General features: G+C 36.8%; 2 protein-coding genes across 2 annotated transcripts; both read left to right on the top strand.

Annotated features, from left to right (window-relative positions):
* Nucleotides 1–397: 397 nt before the first annotated feature.
* Nucleotides 398–10,065, top strand: sec23b (SEC23 homolog B, coat complex II component). Its single transcript, XM_081380316.1, has 19 exons — nucleotides 398–606; nucleotides 1,816–2,050; nucleotides 2,644–2,701; nucleotides 2,815–2,901; nucleotides 3,679–3,915; nucleotides 4,030–4,112; nucleotides 4,228–4,372; nucleotides 5,159–5,317; nucleotides 5,437–5,552; nucleotides 5,681–5,804; nucleotides 6,130–6,210; nucleotides 6,322–6,411; nucleotides 6,500–6,606; nucleotides 6,922–7,075; nucleotides 7,222–7,299; nucleotides 7,674–7,835; nucleotides 7,931–8,017; nucleotides 8,883–9,104; nucleotides 9,199–10,065. The coding sequence occupies exons 2-19, from the start codon at nucleotides 1,830–1,832 to the stop codon at nucleotides 9,286–9,288; spliced, it is 2,301 nt and encodes a 766-aa protein (XP_081236442.1). The 5' UTR covers nucleotides 398–606; nucleotides 1,816–1,829; the 3' UTR covers nucleotides 9,289–10,065.
* Nucleotides 10,066–13,551: 3,486 nt separating this feature from the next.
* dtd1 (D-aminoacyl-tRNA deacylase 1) lies at nucleotides 13,552–17,896 on the top strand. The gene is made up of 6 exons (XM_081381018.1): nucleotides 13,552–13,985; nucleotides 14,277–14,367; nucleotides 15,413–15,648; nucleotides 16,669–16,766; nucleotides 16,919–17,085; nucleotides 17,254–17,896. The coding sequence occupies exons 1-5, from the start codon at nucleotides 13,943–13,945 to the stop codon at nucleotides 17,072–17,074; spliced, it is 624 nt and encodes a 207-aa protein (XP_081237144.1). The 5' UTR covers nucleotides 13,552–13,942; the 3' UTR covers nucleotides 17,075–17,085; nucleotides 17,254–17,896.
* The last annotated feature ends 167 nt before the right edge of the window (nucleotides 17,897–18,063 follow it).

The following is an 18,063-nucleotide window of genomic DNA, read 5'->3' as shown; positions in this document are numbered from 1 at the left end:
AATGTTTTACTCTAAATAAAACCATATTAAATTACACATAACACAAGATTCTTTGTACTGTGGCTTTATCCATGTACACTTTTAAAACGATAAAATTAGGCACATCTAATTAAAATGCACTTATTTGCATATTATATGAATCCATCAATATTAATAAAACAGATTTCTGTACTAAATGCTATGTTTTATAATATAATATAATATAATATAATATAATATAATATAATATAATATAATATAATATAATATAATATAGTATAATATAAAACATTGCCTAGCCCTTTTTATTTCACGGCATGGAAAGTATGCGAGAAATTTGTGCTCACAGGTGTTTACGCAGAACTCATTTGCATCCTACGCTGCATCTACGCATGTACGCACAGAAATTCGACACTGCGGCGTAACGTTCTCTTGACGTCAGACGGAAGCAGCCAATCGCGACGCACCGAGTGTGTAGTAACACGTCACTCTCTTCTGAGCTCCAGGAACACCGGCCGGGGCGAATCCTGCACGACGAAGTCATTTTCACTTGTCAATGGTGGTGTGATCACGATTATTATATATTATTTATTACAGCCTGGATCAAAATCCTCATTGATTAAAAAGGTACGTCTATCGCCGTGTTTTAGGAATGAAATGGGCCCCGGTGATGTGTTAGATTTAAATCGCAAACCCCGGATTAGGTTAACGGAAGTCAGTTTTGTTAGTGTGTTAACCGGTTACACGGATGTAACGCTATTTAGCAGTGTGTTTCGACAATAATGTTGAGGAAAATCTATTTTAAATGATATTTCTGGTGTATATCTTGCTTTCCCCTGCTTTCATTTTTATGTGGTGTAATGAAAGTGTGATGGAATAATCAAGCGCGAGTTTAGCCACTAAAATGTTAGCGTGACGTCATGCAGATGTTTTTATTTACTATAATATGTACTATTGTAAAATATTAACACCAATACAATACATTTAAGAACCTTCAATCAGTTGTTATTAATGTGTCTACTTTGCTGACCATTAACAGCTTGTTGCACTCATTCAGTATTGTATCCCAGTAATGTTAGTTGTTTCTTATTTTGTGACTTTTGTCATGTCTAGTGTCATGGAACAGTGATTTCATGCCTGTCTGGAAACTCTATCATTGTGTAACCAAACAGTCAATACTGATATTGGACCATGATTTAGCATTTCCAGGGATCCCTCTGGTTTAGGGTTATCAGAGGTTAAAGTCTTCTCTAATACTTTGTTTTGTGTCTAGTCAGCAAACCTGTGGCTTGAGTTGAGTACGTACTCAGAAACAACATGTATAAAAGCTGTCGCTGGGGAAGTACCCTTTCATAAGTTACTCCTTTCTACCTTATTTACCCCTTAAGGGTTCATATTAGTATCTAATAGTACACAATAGTATCTTCAGAAAGAGGGCTGCCCTAGTGACAGCTTTTGTACATTTTTGTCTGAGAGTGTACGTATTCTAGGACAGGTGTGTCTTAAAAATAGCATCTGGGGTGCTCCTCAAATCATCCACGCAGATCTCTGATTGACATCTTCTTAATGACATTTTGCGTAGATAACCACTCTTGTTCAAAGATGACAGTTGCGTGAAAGAATTCCTTCGTCAGAACGAATATAAAAGAATGCAATTTCCGTTCACATTGCTGACATGGGCGAAATCGTACTTGTCACTCAGGTATTTGCTTTTAATTTTAGGCTCTGCTATCCTACTCGTCCAGTTTGGAGACACAACCCATTAGGTGTGGTTTAGGGTTAAAAAGACTTCCCTGCTCACTGTTTGCTCATTTCGCTCTTGCTGGTCGTTCACAGTTGTTCACACTGTCATGGCGACCTACCAAGAGTTCATCCAACAGAACGAGGATCGTGATGGAATACGCTGCAGCTGGAACCTCTGGCCTTCCAGCCGCCTGGAGGCCACACGGCTTGTGGTTCCTGTGTCCTGCCTTTACACTCCTCTCAAAGAGAGACCGGACCTGCCTCCCGTCCAGTACGAGCCCGTGCTGTGCAGCCGGGCCAATTGCAAAGCCGTACTCAACCCACTCTGGTAAGGACTGAATCACTTTTCCAAGCAGTGTTGAGTTCTGTTTGTTTGTACAGTGTGTGGCCATTATAGATTAATAATATGACATTTCATCATGGTATCTGAATGACTAATTAGTTGGTGGACTGGAATTGCTGGAATTAAGCTAAAAGAACAGGTCATTCTGTCTTTTTAATTGAACATTGGTGTCTTTTATCATATTGTTGTTGCTGTCAATTTATAACCACAATAAAGCTAGCACAACACAACATTTGTTGTGACACAAAATTTTGGTTTTGACTGTTTTTTTTATTTAGGGTTAGTAAAATAGTGCTTTGATCAAGTGGAGATTTGGTCCTTTCCTGTAGTTTTCCACAGACTTGCTAATCACATTATCCCAGAGCTTATTAAAGTGTTAAAACAGTCTAGAAAGAGTTATTTACTCACATTGTCATTTGGTATGTTAATTGGGTCAGGTTAGTGAACTGCTAATTGTTGCTTTTAACTGCTGTGAATGAAGGAAGACGATTGTTTCTGTTCATGTGCTAATGTCTTGCTTATGAAAGGGTTCATCTTAGGCAACTTTAGCCCATTTAACACTTGTTTTCTTTTTGTAGTCAAGTGGACTTCAGAGCCAAGATATGGGCCTGCAACTTCTGCTTCCAGAGAAACTCTGTAAGAATACATTACTGAATAAACTCATTGTCATTCTTGGCTTTGATCCATGGGATTCTCTAGCATCAGTCACACTTGTCACTGCAAGTAAATATTCGTCTGTTTCTTCACAGTTTCCTCCATCATACGCAGGCATTTCAGAAGTGAACCAGCCCGCAGAACTAATGCCTCAGTTCTCCACCATTGAGTACATAGTGCAGGTAAATTTACATTTACTCTGTAGTGTACATAGACATTGTACTGTACAAACATATAGATTAGCTACAACTCCTTTAGCTCACAGACAGATGCTTGTCAAAAGCCACGTTGTCGTTCTGTGTGAGGATACTGTCAGTGAATTTAAATAAGTGACCCATTTGTGACCTTTTAAAACTTTTTTATGTGTCCTTCCTGTCAATATGAACATACCGTTCAAAAGTTTGGGGTCAGTAAGATGTTTTAAATGCTTTTGAAGGAAGTCTCCTATTCTCACTACATTTATTTAGAGATACAGTAAAACAGTAATACTGTGAAATTATTATTAGCAATAATTTTTTTCAAATTTAATATAGTAAAGCATAATTACTCCAGTCTTCAGTGTCACACGATCCCTCAGAAATCATTCTAATATGCTGTTTTGCTGCTTAAGAAATGTTTCTTATCAATTTTGAAGATGGTTATGCAACTTAATTAATATACTTTATTAATATAAAGTTCAAAAGAAAAGCATTTATTTCAAATAGAAATCTTTTGTAACATTAAAAATGCCTTTAATGTCAATTCTCATCAGTTGAATTTGTCCTTGCTGAATAAAAGTATTAATTTAATTTTTTTTTTAAAAGTCTTACTGAGCCTTGAATACTGTATTTATTCATACGAGTAATATAACAAAATAAATATCAAGAAATTAAATTATTTATAAATAATGATCATTTTTGTAATTATTGCAAAATTGTAAGGATTGTCACCATTATGTAACTTGGTGTATTTCTCTTCAGCGTGGACCTCCAACCCCTCTCATCTTCCTGTATGTGGTGGACACATGTCTGGAGGAGGAAGACCTCCAGGCCCTAAAAGAATCCCTACAGATGTCTCTGAGTCTCTTGCCACCCAACGCCCTGGTGGGTCTCATCACCTTCGGCCGTATGGTTCAGGTCCATGAGCTCAGCTGTGAAGGTATTGCCAAGAGCTTCGTCTTCCGCGGCACAAAGGAGCTTTCACCCAAACAGATACAGGTCAGTGATCTTTCTTTATCGTGTTTGATTTACCATTCCTAAAAAAAGCCAACAAGTGAGGGTATAAATCCAGAGTTTTCAGTGAAATGAATCAGGTGCGTCATGTGTTTGCAGGAGATGCTGGGACTGATGAAACCAGCCACCTCTGGACAGCAAGGCAAACCACTAGCCCCCCATGATGCTGCTGCTTCCTGCAGGTATGAGATTATCATCATTTTACCTTGTGAAATCGTCACTCTCCTCAGCATGCAAGAAAACGATTTACATGAAGGCAGTTGTGCTCATTTTTTATTTTCTTTGCACCTGGTTTAGATTTCTGCAACCTGTGCAAGCAGTGGACATGAACCTGACCGACCTGCTTGGGGAGTTACAGAGAGACCCTTGGCCTGTTCCTCAGGGGAAGAGACCTCTGCGTTCCACAGGCATCGCCCTTTCCATTGCTATTGGACTATTGGAGGTACAGCCAGCACATTATTCGTTTAAAAAGCTCATCTTGTATGGCATAATAAAATCTGTATTTGACCGAAGAGGGATTGAGAGAATGTAAAAATGTGGAAAGCTCAGGAAACACTTAGTTTAGGTGATTATATTCTGAAATACATCTTCACTGAACTAACGTTCACTACTGTGAGGGAGAGATTTCCTGCAGAGATTTTTTTTTCCCCTAACATTGTAACTGTGATCTAGCTGTGAGTTGTCAGTAATGCTGGCTGTGAGATTCAAGGTCCACTTCAGCTGTCATGTCATATCAGAACAGTTGTACCTAGTACTCAACCCAATCATTATTCTTACATAACTCTCAAGATAAGATTCAGACTCAGACTACCAACTGCACTCTTGGGTTTGTTTGATAATAAATCTAGCATGATTGATTTAACTTTAGCATGCATTGTTCCCCTCTTTAAAAGACGACAATTATGTTTGAAAATGTTTAGACTGGAATACGTACACCATTTAGAGTGTTTACCCTTGGCATGTTTGGTTGGATTAAAACAAACTCTGGTGCGGTTGCTCTGTTAGTGCGGTTCATTTGAATAAGTGTGAACACTGTCATCCGAAACCTTGGTGTGCACCAAATAAGCAGACAGAGAGTCATATTTTCAGGGGGTCTCCAAACGAAATCGGACCAAAGACATCTAAATGAACCAAAAACAAGATGCGACCCTAAAAAGGATAGAATGCTCAAGAATTAAATACAAGTTTGCATTTCATTCATTGTCTCTTTCTATGATTCTGCTCGTAGGGAACTTTTCCTAACACAGGAGCCCGTGTGATGCTGTTCACCGGTGGCCCCCCAACACAGGGGCCCGGCATGGTGGTGGGAGATGAACTGAAGACCCCCATCCGCTCCTGGCACGACATCCAAAAAGACAACGCTCGCCATCTGAAGAAGGCCACTAAGGTGATTACAGACTTTAATTAAAGGATCTGGTGATGTACTTCTTATATTTACGGTTATCCATAAACATTCTGTTTCATTCCTCAAAAGCTAAATAAGAATTTCTGTTGACTTCTATTTAGTATTACGAGACTCTGTCTAACCGCGCAGCTGTAAACGGACACAGCGTCGATATCTACGCCTGTGCGCTGGATCAGACGGGACTGCTAGAGATGAAATGTCTTTCCAACCTCACAGGGTGAGCATTGATTGAAGATTATTGAGTTTAATAATCTTACACGTCATTTAAACAGACTATTTCTTCAATGCCAAACAATTCCAGTGAAATGTAATGTATGGCTGAAATGATTTCTTGTTTTGTTTTAGGGGCCACATTGTCATGGGCGATTCCTTCAATACGTCTCTGTTCAAACAGACCTTCCAAAGAGTCTTCAGCAAAGACTACAACGGAGAGTTCCGCATGGCTTTTGGCGGCACTCTGGAAGTGAAGGTAACATAGCTGGCCTTAAACCTCCGTTTAGAAGTTTTGGGGTCTGTTAGAAAAAAAAATGATAGAAGAAATACATACTTTTATTCATTCAGGATGCATTAAATTGATCCAAAGTGACAGTAAAGACATTTAAAATTACTTTTTTTTTTTTATTATTTTTTTTTTTTACAATATTACTGATCAAATCAATGCAGCCTTGGTGAGCATAAGAGGTTTCTTTCAAAAAGTCTTGCCGACCCTAAACTTTTGAACAGTAGTGTAAGCTATTAAGTAATGCTCCCTTGTTTATTCAACCTCTTAAACCCATTTGCCTTTTCCTTATCAGACCTCAAGAGAGCTGAAGGTATCGGGTGCGATCGGGCCATGTGTGTCCCTGAACTCCAAAGGACCCTGTGTTTCAGACAATGTAAGTCACAAGAATTTATGCAGAAGAGCTTATGCTAGGTTTGCAATGGATTTCAATAAGACTTCACCCATGTATATACACATATGTGAGAATGTCTCCTTTTTTTCACAGGAAATGGGCGTCGGAGGAACGTGTCAGTGGAAGATTTGCAGTCTTACGCCTGCCACCACACTGGCCATGTACTTTGAAGTGGTAAATCAGGTATGTCATCATGTAACTGTCTGTTTGGGTGTGATGACTTATATTTACATTGATGTTAAAATAACACTGGTATGTTATATTTTTATAGCACAACGCCCCTGTTCCTCAGGGTGGAAGAGGAGCTGTTCAGTTTGTCACACAGTACCAGCACTCAAACACACAGCGGCGGATCCGTGTCACAACCATTGCTAGGAAGTGAGTCTGGGTTTCAGCTTACAACCTCATGAAATTCTTATATCAGTCAATATCGTATTGAAGTCAGTGACTTGCTTGTTGCTTTTCATTCATAAGATTTCCTTTGTTGATATAAACGTTTGATGTGGCCTTGAAGTTATCTACAGTCGACATATCTCATGTTTCCATGTGCTATTTGTGTTTGCTGTTGCTCAAAATAGACTTAATGCGTGTAGTTTTACCCCTGAATAGCTCTTCTGTAGCCCAAATTCTTGAGTGTTCAGTATGTGCGTCATCTGTTCTCGACAAACCGGTTCTTTCTGTTGTCACACCTAGTTGGGCTGACGCACAGTCCCAGATCCAGCACATCGAGTCGTCATTTGATCAGGAAGCCTCTGCCGTTCTCATGGCCCGGCTCGGAGTTTTCAGGGCGGAGTCAGAGGAGGGGCCTGACGTTCTCCGCTGGCTGGACAGGCAGCTCATTCGCTTGGTGAGTATCACAGCTGTTCAGAAGGAAATGGAGGTCAATGCCTCCATTCATATGCGGCGATATGACAAATCGTTAAGCCGTTATTATAATTCTGAATGTAAAAGTTGCTTCACACTCAAGTTTTTGTGTTTGTTGTTTGGTTTCAGTGTCAGAAGTTTGGCCAATTCAGTAAAGATGATCCGAACTCCTTCAAACTGTCTGAATCTCTCTCACTCTACCCACAGGTAAAACATTGACTCCTTCAGTTAAACGCTTACGTAATAGAGGTTTACACGGTTGAAAAGTCAGTTTGTTTAAGGTTCAGATGTCTTAAATATCTTAAATGGTATAACAAAAATCTTTATTATCATTTCAAGAGGTCTTAAGTTTGAGAATGGGAAAAAAGGTGACGGTTTAAATAAATGTAAGCATTGCATGTTCAAAGTCAAAATGCGTTTGCAATCAATTGGATGCCGTTATGCCAAGCGATTGCTTACTGTTGATGAAATATGGCAATGATTGGTGTAGGAGTGCATATTTTAGCTCCATATTTTTTTAAAAAACTGTTTGGAGAATGTCACATTTCTGATATTAAAAGTTGTCGGTTTTCTCTTGACAGTTCATGTTCCACTTGAGGAGATCCCCGTTCCTGCAAGTGTTCAATAACAGTCCGGACGAGTCGTCCTACTACAGACATCATTTTGTGCGTCAGGATCTGACACAGTCGCTGATAATGATACAGCCCATCCTCTACTCGTACTCTTTCTACGGCCCTCCAGAGGTGATTATAAATCCATCCCAGCATTATTATAGAGCAGAAGCAATGGAGCAGTGCAGTTCAGCTTGTACTCATCCTGTATTTGTTTGCTTTTGTAGCCCGTTCTTCTGGACAGCAGCAGCATCCTTCCCGATCGCATTCTGTTGATGGACACCTTCTTCCAGTTGGTGATTTACCATGGAGAGGTACACATTCAAATGCTTGCATAATATCAAAACTCTTTAGATAATGATTTCTTTAAAAAATCAGTGGCAAAAACTGAGCCAATTGCAGTGCACTCCTGGATACATGCTACTTTAGAATCTGGCCAAAATGTCATTTTAAAAGGTCACCTCATTTCCTGTTGGAAGTGAGCAAAAGGCCATTCAGTATCATTCCAAAAACGTCCACCTTTAGGTCGTGGTGCATGAGTCTTTTGCTGTGAAGTAAACATAAGAATAACTTTATATTGTTAGTAATATTTCAAGATGAACACTTACTGGACTGAAGCAATAGGTTTACTTGATTATCCATGCATCATTTTTAAGAAAAACCATGTTACAATGTGATCAAATATGATACATCAGGCTTTAGAGGAACGTTGATCTGTTCATCTCTCAATCATCATTATATTGCATTGCATTATAACTTTTGCCTGCTTTGAACATAAAACTAAGCATTTAAATCTCATTTTAATAACGCATATTATTGGGAGATATAGAGTGGCAACTGATATTTATATGTATTTTACGTCAGTAGCCGCTATACTGTTATAAAGATCTCTCGCTGATTTACTTTATAAGCAGAATCAGAATTTCGTCTTTGTCTTTTTGGCTGTATAAATCAGCAACTGCACCAAATTACATATTTTTGCTCAGTTTGAGGCTCTGAATAAAGTTGTAATTTTTTTCAAGTATGTGCTCCATATTCTGCTATATCATACTATATGAGCCATAAAAGCCTGATCTGATTTAAAATTGTAATATGTATATTCTGACTATTATTCCATACGTCAGGCTTTACAGAGTTCATTGGTTCAGTTTAGTGATGGTGTTACTGTCATCTTCACAGACTATTGCTCAGTGGAGGAAGGCTGGATACCAGGAGATGCCAGAGTATGAGAACTTCAAGCAGCTTCTTCAAGCTCCTCTGGACGACGCTCAGGAGATCTTGCAGACGCGCTTCCCAATGCCCAGATATGTCGACACCGAGCACGGAGGTTCACAAGCCCGCTTCCTCCTCTCTAAAGTCAACCCGTCCCAGACACACAACAACCTCTACGCCTGGGGCCAGGTACACACCCTTTCATGTGCTTCTCTTAGAGATGCTTGAAATGAATGGCCTTTCAAGAATGCCTGACCTCAAATATTACAAATCTTTCTTGCAGGAGTCCGGAGCACCGATCCTCACAGATGACGTCAGTCTGCAAGTTTTCATGGACCATCTCAAGAAACTGGCTGTTTCGAGTTCAGCCTAAACTTTCTCAATAAAGGATGTACATTTAGATTGGAGAAGAACTTTTGAACCAATAATCTGGAGAAACTTCCATATCCAACCCTGACACAATAAAATGCATCTCCATGTTTGTTTAGGAGGTCCACCAGAGAAACGGTTGTTAGATGTTTTCTAATTCTCATCTACTCAAGTAATTAGGATTTGTCTGTCATGTTTGTTTGCTTATTTAATTCATTTAGTTTGGTTTTGTCTAACAGGAAGTGTTACGTTTCATTCGTTCCCCCTGTAACGTCTGATTTCCCAAAGAGAGAATGTCTTCTGTTATCATGTTGCTTGCTGCTCTTTCCCATGCATGTTCAGACTGAAATATCTATTAAGGTTCATTTGCGAGTATCCTTATGTTCGTTTGTTCTTTTCTTTTCTTTTTTTGTATTGCACAGATCTATAGTCTTCTCACTCTTACGAACTGTACCTGTGATCTGCTCACGTGCAGGGAGAAACAGTGTTTCATAGTCCTGTTCCTCCAGTTCTGTAATTAAATGAATGTTGTATGTAAAGAATTTAAATGTGAAGTGTGACCCACATTCCAGTTTTTCTTTGATCAACAATTATGAACTAATGCTATGCATAATATTTATAGTGAGAATCTCTTAGGTTTATTTCATTTCAAAAGATGAAGTTGAGCACCTTGAATGTGCAAACTCTGGTCTTAATCTAAAATAAAACATTACAAATTAAAACGACTGAGGCATGTGTACTTACTTATGTCAATATTTTATACCTGAGGAAAAGTGGCATCAAAATAACAATAAAAAAAAAAATACATTGTACTTTTGCATTTCATTCATTTAACTGTAAAGTTTCTCTTGGTTATTTGTAATGTAACTTAATTCTAAACAGTGTATATGTAATTGTTACCATCAAAAATTACAATTGTTGTTAGCCTATAGAACAGACAATATAATTAGATAATATTAAAAATGTTATTAGATATTAATTAAAAATGAGTAGTCTGCATTATGAAATGTTATAGGCTAAAAATTAATTTATAGTCTTTAGGAACTAAAAGACGGCAGAAAATGGACCGGAAACGTTGTTTGCTCCAGGCCGGTTAGTGGAATCTTGCGCCCTCTAGGGGTCACTTGGCTGGTTGTTTAACAGAATATTGGAGTCGCATCCAAATCTGAAGACGTTTTGATTCATTTTTTTAATTTATATTTGACTCAAATAAAGCTGTATTAAATGTTAATATATATATATATATATATCCAGTAATCACCAACAACAGCTGCGATTGGCTCATCCTGGCTAGAGCGGAGAAAAGTAACACATACAAGGATTCTTTTTTTTTATTAATTTTTTTATTGCTACATAGGCAGGAAAATAATATACATCGGAATAATTACGCTATTTACTAGTTATTTTAATTAATTAAATCATAAACGTAAGCAAGAGTTTACTCTGTTTGGAGAATGTCACATTTCTGATATTAAAAGTTGCCGGTTTTCTCTTGACAGTTCATGTTCCACTTGAGGAGACCCAGGAAAGGGTCTACTCAAGTAATTAGGAATTGTCTGTCATGTTTGTTTGCTTATTTCATTCATTTAGTTTGGTTTTGTCTAACAGGAAGTGTTACGTTTCATTCGTTCCCCCTGTAATGTCTGATTTCCCGAAGAGAGAATGTCTTCTGTTATCATGTTGCTTGCTGCTCTTTCCCATGCATGTTCAGACTGAAATATCTATTAAGGCTTATTTGTGAGTATCCTTATGTTCGTTTGTTCTTTTCTTTTATTTATTTTTTTGTATTGCACAGATCTATAGTCTTCTCACTCTTATGAACTGTACCTGTGATCTGCTCACGTGCAGGGAGAAACAGTGTTTCTTAGTCCTGTTCCTCCAGTTCTGTAATTAAATGAATGTTGTATGTAAAGTATTTAAATGTGAAGTGTGACCCACATTCCAGTTTTTCTTTGATCAACAATTATGAACTAATGCTATGCATAATATTTAAAGTGAGAATCTCTTAGGTTTATTTCATTTCAAAAGATGAAGTTGAGCACCTTGAATGTGCAAACTCTGGTCTTAATCTAAAATAAAACATTACAAATTAAAACGACTGAGGCATGTGTACTTACTTATGTCAATATTTTATACCTGAGGAAAAGTGGCATCAAAATAACAAAAAAAAAAAAATAAATAAATACATTGTACTTTTGCATTTCATTCATTTAACTGTAAAGTTTTTCTTGGTTATTTGTAATGTAACTTAATTCTAAACAGTGTCTACATGTAATTGTTACCATAAAAAATTACAATTGTTGGTAGCCTATAGAACATTAGACAATATAATTAGATAATATTAAAAATGTTATTAGATATTAATTAAAAATAGGAACTAAAAGACGGCAGAAAATGGACCTGAAACGTTGTTTGCTCCAGGCCGGTTAGTGGAATCTTGCGCCCTCTAGGGGTCACTTGGCTGGTTGTTTAACAGAATATTGGACGTTTTGATTCATTTTTTTTTTTTTTTATATATTTGACTCAAATAAAGCGGTATTAAATGTTAAAAAAAAAAAAAAAAAAAAAAAATCCAGTAATCACCAACAACAGCTGCGATTGGCTCATCCTGGCTAGAGCGGAGAAAAGTAACAGATACAAGGATTCATTTTTTTTTTATTTTTTTTTTTTTTATTGCTACATAGGCAGGACAATAATATACATCGGAATAATTACGCTATTTACTAGTTATTTTAATTAATTAAAACATAAACGTAAGCAAGAGTTTAAATGGGAACCATTTAACCCCGCATATTTTAAGGCGCTCGTTCTGATTGGTCGCTCATTCTCCACGGAAGTGACATCTGTTTTAATATGGCAGCGTCCTTGTGAATGTTGCCAGTAGCCTGAATTCATATTTTGACATTATATTACTGATGGATCCTGTATTATGGAACAAGCGTGCGTCGCTGGTCTATGCTATTGGCATTTGGACCCTGTTTGGTTACGGATTTTACCAATACACGTACGGAAAGGGTCTTCCAGGTGAATTATAACAGGACACAAGAGCGTTACTGATCAGCTGTCATCAATTCATCTACAGACATTTTGACTTATCTTTCAGTAATGTCGTATGTAAATGTTGACCTTAGTTTTTTTTTATTTGTCATAGAGCAGCTTAATAATCACTGGGACATTGTTGTACTAAAGAAATGACAACGTTGCGTCAATTTTAAAACTGTATTGCACATATTCATAATATCATGTTGTTGTTGTTGTTTTGTTTGTTTTTTTAGTTGAAATGCCGGTCGAAGAGGAAGACAACAGACCTAATGTGAAGAAATATGAAACGACACACATGAAATCCACCATTGTCCACAGGGAGAATTTTGTGCCATTCTCCACAAGGTTTTTAAACCTCTTCAGATCTACAAATGAAAGTGAAAAACATGAAGAAGAGAAATAAACTGACAGTCTTTTTTTTTTCCAGCGAAAAGATGTTGTCATGTTTTAAAATAATATAAAAAAGAGTTATGAATGCATTTGGGACAATTCCACTCACCTGCAGCTTAAATAAAGAGAATCAAACTCCCGTGCAACCAGAATATACGCCTTGCATCCTAAAGATCATCTTTTGGATCAATCAACACCTCTACATGAATGAATACCGTGTTCATGGCATCTGTTAAGTTAAATGGCACCTAAAATCCCAAGCTTTTATTTTAAAAAGAGCTGGAAATATTGTTGGGTGGGAAAAAACTTTCTAGAAACTGTATCACGAATGATAAACTTCTTTCTAAACATTTGTTGGTGTGTTTATTGAAATGTATTTTTCAATGTTCACTTCATATTATTGGGGGTTTTGTTTTTGCATGTTGGTCTTAGGCTTATGGGTGGGTTGTGTGTTGGGTTTAACCTTGATTTTCCCAGGCGAGACTTAAAGGGATCGTTCACTCAAAAATGAAACTGCTGTCATCATTTACTCACCCTCAAGTTAACGCAAAAAAAGATATTTTAAAGAATGTTGGTAATCAAACAGTTGATGGGCCCCATTGACTTCCATAGTATTTCTTTTTTATTGAAGTCAATGGCTACCATCAACCGTTTGATTACCAAAATTCTTCAAAATATCTTCTAAAATCAAATGCATGTTTGAGCAGTCTGAACTGAAAGCAACTTACACTGACATACACTATATTATACACTAAGTATTGGGACACCCCTCCAAATCATTGAATTCAGGTGTTCCAATCACTTCCATGACCACAGTTCGTGTGCATGTAAAGGCAGACGTCCCAAAAGTTAATGCAATATAGTGCATCTTAAAATATGCCATTGTTTTGTCTCAAGATGCAGACCAGTCATTTGTTTTTTGTAAGGCAAATTTACAAAAGCTACCTAATTTAACTAAGGCCAGCTCCTGCTTTAATTTAAGACCTGTATGTGAAACTAGGCCTTAATGTTTTTATATGAGTATCCAATTAAGTGAGGAATTTTAAATGGAATTAATGTTAAATGCTTGTCATACGCCTGAATATCTGAAATAATTTAAGGCATTGCGCTTTTAGTCCACAAGGGGGCTGACGCGTCAATGCGCGCGGCCGCACACATGGGCGGGGCTTCGTAGAAACCGGAAGATCAAAGTGTTCGAGTGTTACACATGATTGGAAATCAAAACAATGAAGGCGACCATTCAAAGAGTAACGAAGGCAAGCGTAACAGGTACGGCACAAAGTTCCTAATTTCGTAGTGAATGCCGTTGTCAGCTGGGCGCTCCTCCTTGTAATATTTTCGGTTAATTAATTGAAATGAAACTGAATGCGGCGTAGTATGTACAACACAATGCTGTCAGTAATGTGCCCCACTTCACATTAATAACTTAATAACAGCTATACACAGGCATTGAAATCTACGCATTAGATAAAACTGTTCAGATTAGCACTAAATATAACACAGCTCGTGTTGCTTTGACTTTACTGTACGATGACGTCATCCATGCACTTCATGAAACAGTTGGGGGGGAGCAGATCAGCTCCATAGGCAGAGGACTGTGTGTCTTACTCGGCATCTCAGTGGAGGACACACAGAGAGATGTTGACTACATGTAAGTACTGATGTCTGGTCAAAATGAGTTCATCTATAAGATAATACATACTAATGAATAAATTGAGATTGAGATCAGATTTCATTCATAAGGGCTGCAGGATTGATTTAGTAAGTGGTGTATCTTGGAAAAGTGTCATTTGATTTTTTTGTGCTGTATCCCAAAGATGTTACACTGACACTTTTGTCCTGACACGTGTTCCCTGAAATTGTTTCACGACTTGTTTCAGAGTTTTTCGACTATTGTTGTTTGTTTTTGATTGACACCTGTGTTGAGTTCAGCACAGCATCCATTAATACACTGCAAAAGTGACACTTGGACAAATGACCATAAACCAAAAGTTCAGCGGGGAGTGTAATTTGATTGACAAGACTTGTAAGCTCAGTAAAATTTACAAAAAGAGGAAAGATTTTAGGGCTAGTTCACCTTAAAATGAAAACTCTGTCATCATTACTCACCCTAATGTCGTTCCAAATGTCGTTTGGACTAAACCACTCAGTTCATATACGATTTTTATATGAACTTTTTGAAGCGTCAGAGTGGTAGTTGCGTAGCTGTCAATGGAGGGACAGAAATCTCTCAGATTTCATTAAAAAGATCTTTATTTGTGTTCTGAAGATGAACGAAAGTCTTACGGGTTTGGAACGACATTAGGGTGAGTAATGATGACAGAATTTTAATTTTTGGGTGAACTATCCCTTTAAGTCATGATAACCTGGAAAAAAAAGTACTTTGAAAGCCTAAATCAAACAAAAAGAATAAAGTTAAAAATATAGTTAACTCTATTGTTAAAACATTTGGAGTGAGTTAGATTTTTTTTTTTTTTACTTTTTTTTTTTGACAAACATAGAAATGTGTAAATGTAGTGGCCTTAAAAGGAACAGGTGAGTCAAAAATGAATTTCCTGTAGTCATTATTTCACCCTGTTTTTCAAATGTATTTCCTTAAAGATGTTTCAAGGAATGTTCATGCTGCTCTTTGCCATCATACAGTGACCAGGGAATGTCAAATATGTACGTCTGATCAGTATGATGTTGTTCATCAGGGTGCGTAAGATTCTTAACTTGCGTCTGTTTGAGGATGAGAACGGCCGTGCCTGGAGCCGCAGCGTGATGGACGGAGGGCTGGAGGTGTTGTGTGTGAGTCAGTTCACTCTGCAGTGTATCCTCAAGGCAAATAAGCCTGACTTCCACTCCGCCATGCCAGCTGACCTGGCTCAGCCCTTCTACAACCGCATGCTGGAGCAGATGAGGGAGACGTATAAACCAGAACTCATCAAAGGTGAGGCTAGACCAGCGAAACCCTGAAGATTTCATTCTTCTGGTTAAGATTAGCTTGTTGAAGGTTTTTGCTGCATTAAAGGGATAGTTCACACAAAAATGACATTTTTACTCTCATGTCATTCCAATCCTGTTTGACCCTTTTCTACTGAAGATATTTTGAAGAATATTTCAACTGTTTTGGGGTGAGTAAATTATGAAAAATGAACTATTCCTTTAATACTATTAGTCACTAAATAATTAATCAAACTAACTCAAACTTACTATGTAATAAAAGGACCGCTAGAGTAGTGGTTATTTATTACTTTAATTACTATAATAATAAATTAATAGATAATTAAATAATGAATTGATTTAATAATTGTATTAATCATTAAAAGTGCTAAATTATAAGTTTAATTTGTAGTCATTTTGTTGTGCTTTTGATATTTTTGTAATTTTTATCTACTTTTTGTCTTTTTTGTAATATTGTTATTTAGTTTTTTTTTAATGAGCTTTGTCAGTTAAGAGAATTTTTTGGTTTATTTTTTTAAATATTAATTTTAGTGTTAGTTAACAATAATAACCCTAATACATTTTAATCTATTAAAACAACTTAATTGAAGTGCTAAAAATTAAAAACATTCCAAATGTTCAATACACCACTCACCCTCCTCAATAACTAGTGTAATAACTGTATTGTCAATAAGCAGTGTTTTTTTTTATATATATATATATATATATATATATATATATATATATATATATATATATATATATATATATATATATATATATATATATATATATATATATATATATATATATATATACATTTCAAAAACTGTGTGTGTGTGTATATATATATATACATACATATATATATATATTCCAGAAATTTCAAAAACTGTATATATATATATATATATATACAGTTTTAGAAATTTCTGGAATCCCAAAATTGATTTCTGTTAATTAATACATAAACACTCCCAGTTTCTGTTAGTAAAAAGGTTGGAAACCAAGCAGCTTTGTCTTGTAGATGGGCAGTTTGGTGCTAAAATGCAGGTACTTATTCAGAATGATGGACCCGTGACCATTCAGCTGGACTCTCCTACTGGCCCTACAGACCCTAAACAGGTATCTAGCTCTGATTTGTGCTGCAATGGATGCCTTAATATTATCTTCTTGATAAACTGTAAATTCTTTATCAGTTCTTACTACTGCATGACTTATTTTGGGACTGTATGAACCCATAAAACAGTTTACCTCTACCCTTTTTCATGCCTCAGCTGTACAAACAAGAGAAGCAACAGCAGCGAAAAGAAAAAAGCCGGCCAAAAGGCCCTTCTGAGTCCAGCAGAGAGAAGGCAGCGCTGCGCTCTAAAGCTGATCCCAGCGCCAGCAGCGGAGCCGACGGAGACGTGTCCTCTGAGCGGGAGCCGTAGAGTACCTCACCGTAAACTGAAATATCTATCTATCTATCTCTTATTTCCTATAATTCAGTAAACGAGTTGTCAATGAGTTAATTCTTTCTATTTTTGTTGAAATGAATCAAGCTCGGTGGAGATTGACACCAAATAGCGCAGTCTGTTCATTGTATTTCTTTGTTGTTTGCCGCTTGCAGATCCAGATTTCCCAGGGGAATGCTGCTGTCTTCAGGGACATCTCTCATGCCGCTGACTCTCCGGCTCATTACTGTTCTCTCAAATTGTGCCCAGTTGCATTTTCTTCTGAAACTTGGATTGTATATAAACTCAAGAACAAATGGCAGCTGCACAGTTACTAGTAGAAAAAAGACTCAGGCTCATATCAGTAGTATTTTAGTACAGCTTTGAACATACCTGAATATTTACTAGACCATCTAATTTATTTGAAAATATACATATCTGTGATATGTTTTAATAAAAATGGAAAGGAAAAATGAGTGTTGTTTTTTTGCTAATTGCATTACTGGGAAAGTAGTGTTCTTTTTATAAATCACATTTTCATCTTACTTAAAGATCTTGTTTAGATCTACAGAGTTAAATCATTATTCATGAATATATTTTCCATTACTTCAAAATGCTTTGCAGGTGACGCTACAGAGCTGGTGGCAGTCAAATGAAACCGGACAGCTAATTTAAGAGTTTAGAAACTAATAAAGAGTGACCAGCTTACAAAGCACAAAAGCGCTTTTGTGAGGTAATCTGCTTTATTGCATGGGACTTTTAAGTAGGATTATTCCTGAACGTGAAAAACAGATGTATCTGTACAGCTTTGATTCATTTATAATGAATACATTTTATTTTATAATTATAAAAACAGGCTAAGGATAATGCTTTAATGTGTATATCATAAGTACATGTTTTCTTATGATTATAAAAGTTGTCGAGCAACATTTAAGAACATTAGTCAGGGCTCAGACCACATTTTTCAACATAGTAGTAAGTTAGTG

This window comes from Scardinius erythrophthalmus, assembly GCF_964197995.2.
Source record: "Scardinius erythrophthalmus genome assembly, chromosome: 12".
NCBI classification, from domain to species: domain Eukaryota; kingdom Metazoa; phylum Chordata; class Actinopteri; order Cypriniformes; family Leuciscidae; genus Scardinius; species Scardinius erythrophthalmus.
This window is presented reverse-complemented; position numbering and strand designations above follow the sequence as displayed.

What these genes read in the sequence shown, in the direction of transcription:
- sec23b (XM_081380316.1), top strand. Translation starts at nt 1,830, where the DNA reads ATGGCGACCTACCAAGAGTTCATCCAACAGAACGAGGATCGTGATGGA. An exon ending in ATCTGAAGAAGGCCACTAAG is followed by an intron (nt 5,318 to 5,436) that starts GTGATTACAGAC and finishes ACTTCTATTTAG; the next exon opens with TATTACGAGACTCTGTCTAA. An exon ending in TGGTGATTTACCATGGAGAG is followed by an intron (nt 8,018 to 8,882) that starts GTACACATTCAA and finishes TCATCTTCACAG; the next exon opens with ACTATTGCTCAGTGGAGGAA.
- dtd1 (XM_081381018.1), top strand. Translation starts at nt 13,943, where the DNA reads ATGAAGGCGACCATTCAAAGAGTAACGAAGGCAAGCGTAACAG. An exon ending in CAGAGAGATGTTGACTACAT is followed by an intron (nt 14,368 to 15,412) that starts GTAAGTACTGAT and finishes GTTGTTCATCAG; the next exon opens with GGTGCGTAAGATTCTTAACT. An exon ending in GCCCTACAGACCCTAAACAG is followed by an intron (nt 16,767 to 16,918) that starts GTATCTAGCTCT and finishes TTCATGCCTCAG; the next exon opens with CTGTACAAACAAGAGAAGCA.